This window comes from Hetaerina americana, unplaced genomic scaffold, assembly GCF_022747635.1.
Source record: "Hetaerina americana unplaced genomic scaffold, ioHetAmer1.1.p SCAF_22, whole genome shotgun sequence".
Taxonomy (NCBI): Eukaryota; Metazoa; Arthropoda; class Insecta; order Odonata; family Calopterygidae; genus Hetaerina; species Hetaerina americana.
This window is the reverse complement of record NW_027286786.1, coordinates 9916245-9918528: the sequence shown is the minus strand read 5'-3', so window position 1 is coordinate 9918528 and position 2284 is coordinate 9916245. Positions and strand designations below refer to the sequence as shown.

The following is a 2284-nucleotide window of genomic DNA, read 5'->3' as shown; positions in this document are numbered from 1 at the left end:
ATATTCGTCTTGCATATTGATGCACTGGCGACGCAAGTGCATTAAAAAACACAAAATGCGATCAACCCTGTTCACAGAAATCACCATTGAAACTTTAGTACGAGCCAGGACGGCCCTTCCTTGTCCCAGCCAATTGTTTAGGAAATAAGTTCGGGGAATCTGTACGGGCAGTTGGGATAGCCTACCTGCTAAGCCTTGACGATCGACGTACTTAGAACCCCGGGGGTCCGTAGGTGGACGCGGGGAACCTGGGAGGGGTGCCAAATGCGGCGGAGATGCCCGGGTTGAAGGAGGAGCTGCCCGGACCACCGGGGCCGAAGGCAGCGCCGGGGGCGAAGGCGGAGCCGGGGCCGAAAGAAGCTCCGGGGGCGAAGGCGGCGCCGGGGGCGAAGCCGATGCCGGACGACGGCGAGAAACCCCCGGGGCCTGCGGGAGCAAATCCGAGGCCACCTCCAGAGCCGGGCCCGAGGCCGTTGACGGAGATTCCTCCGGGGCCGGAGGTGAAGCCCGCGGTGACGGATCCAGGGCCGAAGAGGGCGGCTCCGATGCCTCCGGGACCAAGGCCGCCCGAGGGCCCACCGATGATGCTGCCTCCGGGGGCGGCCAATCCTCCGCCGATGGGCAGTGGGGGAGCGTAGATTTCGGCGCTGGCGAGGGCAGCGAGGCTTAAGATGGCGATGGCGACCTGGGAGGGGCGGGAGAGAAGGGCGGGGACGTGAGGGGAAGCAGTGACCCTCATACCCTGCTCGCGGTGTCTTCCCCTCACCGGCGACTCCAACCACCGATTGGGATCTCGGTCTTCCAAGTCGACGTGAGGAGCGACTCTATTTCGTATTACCGATGCTCTTTCTCTATTTCCAGCGCGGGTCTACTCGGTACACATCATCTATTACGGTGTTCGATTCTATGTCTCTGTGTTTAATAAAATCTTTTCCGAAAAAAAATGTTTTATCTTCTAGGATATTACTTTTCCAAAAAAAGTGAATTGATCTTTTAGTGCCATGCACTCCTTACGGTAAATCTCACCTAACTTTGGACGACTTCAGTCGATGGTGTTTAACCCCCCCGGGGGCCGCTGACATCTTTCTAACTTCACTCGTAATAGAATATGGATTTCATGTATTCCTTACCGATTTCTTTTATCGCAGAATATTTAACATGTAATTTTTTGTAATAATTTTTGACCAGAAAGATATATTTCAATATATAGAGTTTTTTCTTTAGCGGTAAAGTTTTTTTTTAACATTTCCCAAATATTATTCCTATCGGGAGAATACACTATTAAATATTGACTGGCACGCACAGCACGAAAGACCGCTAGGAGGACTTGTGGCGGGGATGTTAGATCACAGCGGATAGAGCAGTTTGTTCAATTACTTGATCGTTATTTACCGTATTAAAACACTCGTGTGCCTGCATTCCTATAAACAAGTACATGTATGATATTGATGTATTTTCATTAAGAATGAAATTGATTACTCCGGTATATATTTTCGGGAAGTGGTGCTCAATTTGATCATAGTTCCGTATCGCACGAAGGAAGTTCGATCACTTGAATCTGTCTGAGACGGTGTCTTATACTATCTCGGTATCTCGGATTCTACCTATACTACATAATGTGACACTATAATAATTATCTCGGTGCTTAAAGAAAATTTAGGTGCTCTGTACCTTTCTATATATCTATCTCTCCTTCTTTCTTCATGAATTAAGGGGCTCCTTACCCAATTCCTCGAGCACAACGTTTGTCAAAAATTGCTACGAGAGACGAGTAAGCGTGACGGATATCTTCTGGAGCGCCGGGGGAGAAGGCGCCGCCGTCCATCGTCACGCTTACTTGCTTCCTTCATCAAGTATTATGGATTTGTTCTCAACCTTATAAAACTGCTAATTTAAGTCTTCGTACCCAAATACACGCTGAATTACAAACCGTAGACTATCAAAAGCAGCTTCGTCGCCAAAAATGATAAGTAAATTTTTAACTATCGTCTTAGGCTCGCGAATTATTTGAGCATGTCATCAATCCTCTGAACATCAGGACTGCGAGACTCGAACCTACTGATTTGTCGAGCATATGCCCAAATACATTGGCTCACCTCTGTGAGGCCCCCGCGAACTCCCGGGGCCATGGCACCCGGCGTCCCAGGTTAAACCTTTGCCGAGATGCCCTCGCTATACTCACAGCTTTCATTGTGGGACTGTGGTGCTTTGGTGCGTTTCCTGAGGTCCGTCCGGCTCGTCTGATGGAGCCATTGGCGAGGGTCGCCCTTTTATGCCACTCCTC

At 49.7% G+C, this 2284-nt stretch overlaps 1 protein-coding gene across 1 annotated transcript; it reads right to left on the bottom strand.

Annotated features, from left to right (window-relative positions):
- Window positions 1-211: 211 nt before the first annotated feature.
- On the bottom strand, window positions 212-739 carry LOC139689352 (spidroin-2-like). Its single transcript, XM_071586436.1, has one exon. The coding sequence runs from the start codon at window positions 737-739 to the stop codon at window positions 212-214; it is 528 nt and encodes a 175-aa protein (XP_071442537.1).
- Window positions 740-2284: the final 1545 nt, after the last annotated feature.

Coding starts and splice junctions, on each gene's coding strand:
- LOC139689352 (XM_071586436.1), bottom strand. CDS start 739: ATGAGGGTCACTGCTTCCCCTCACGTCCCCGCCCTTCTCTCCCGCCCC.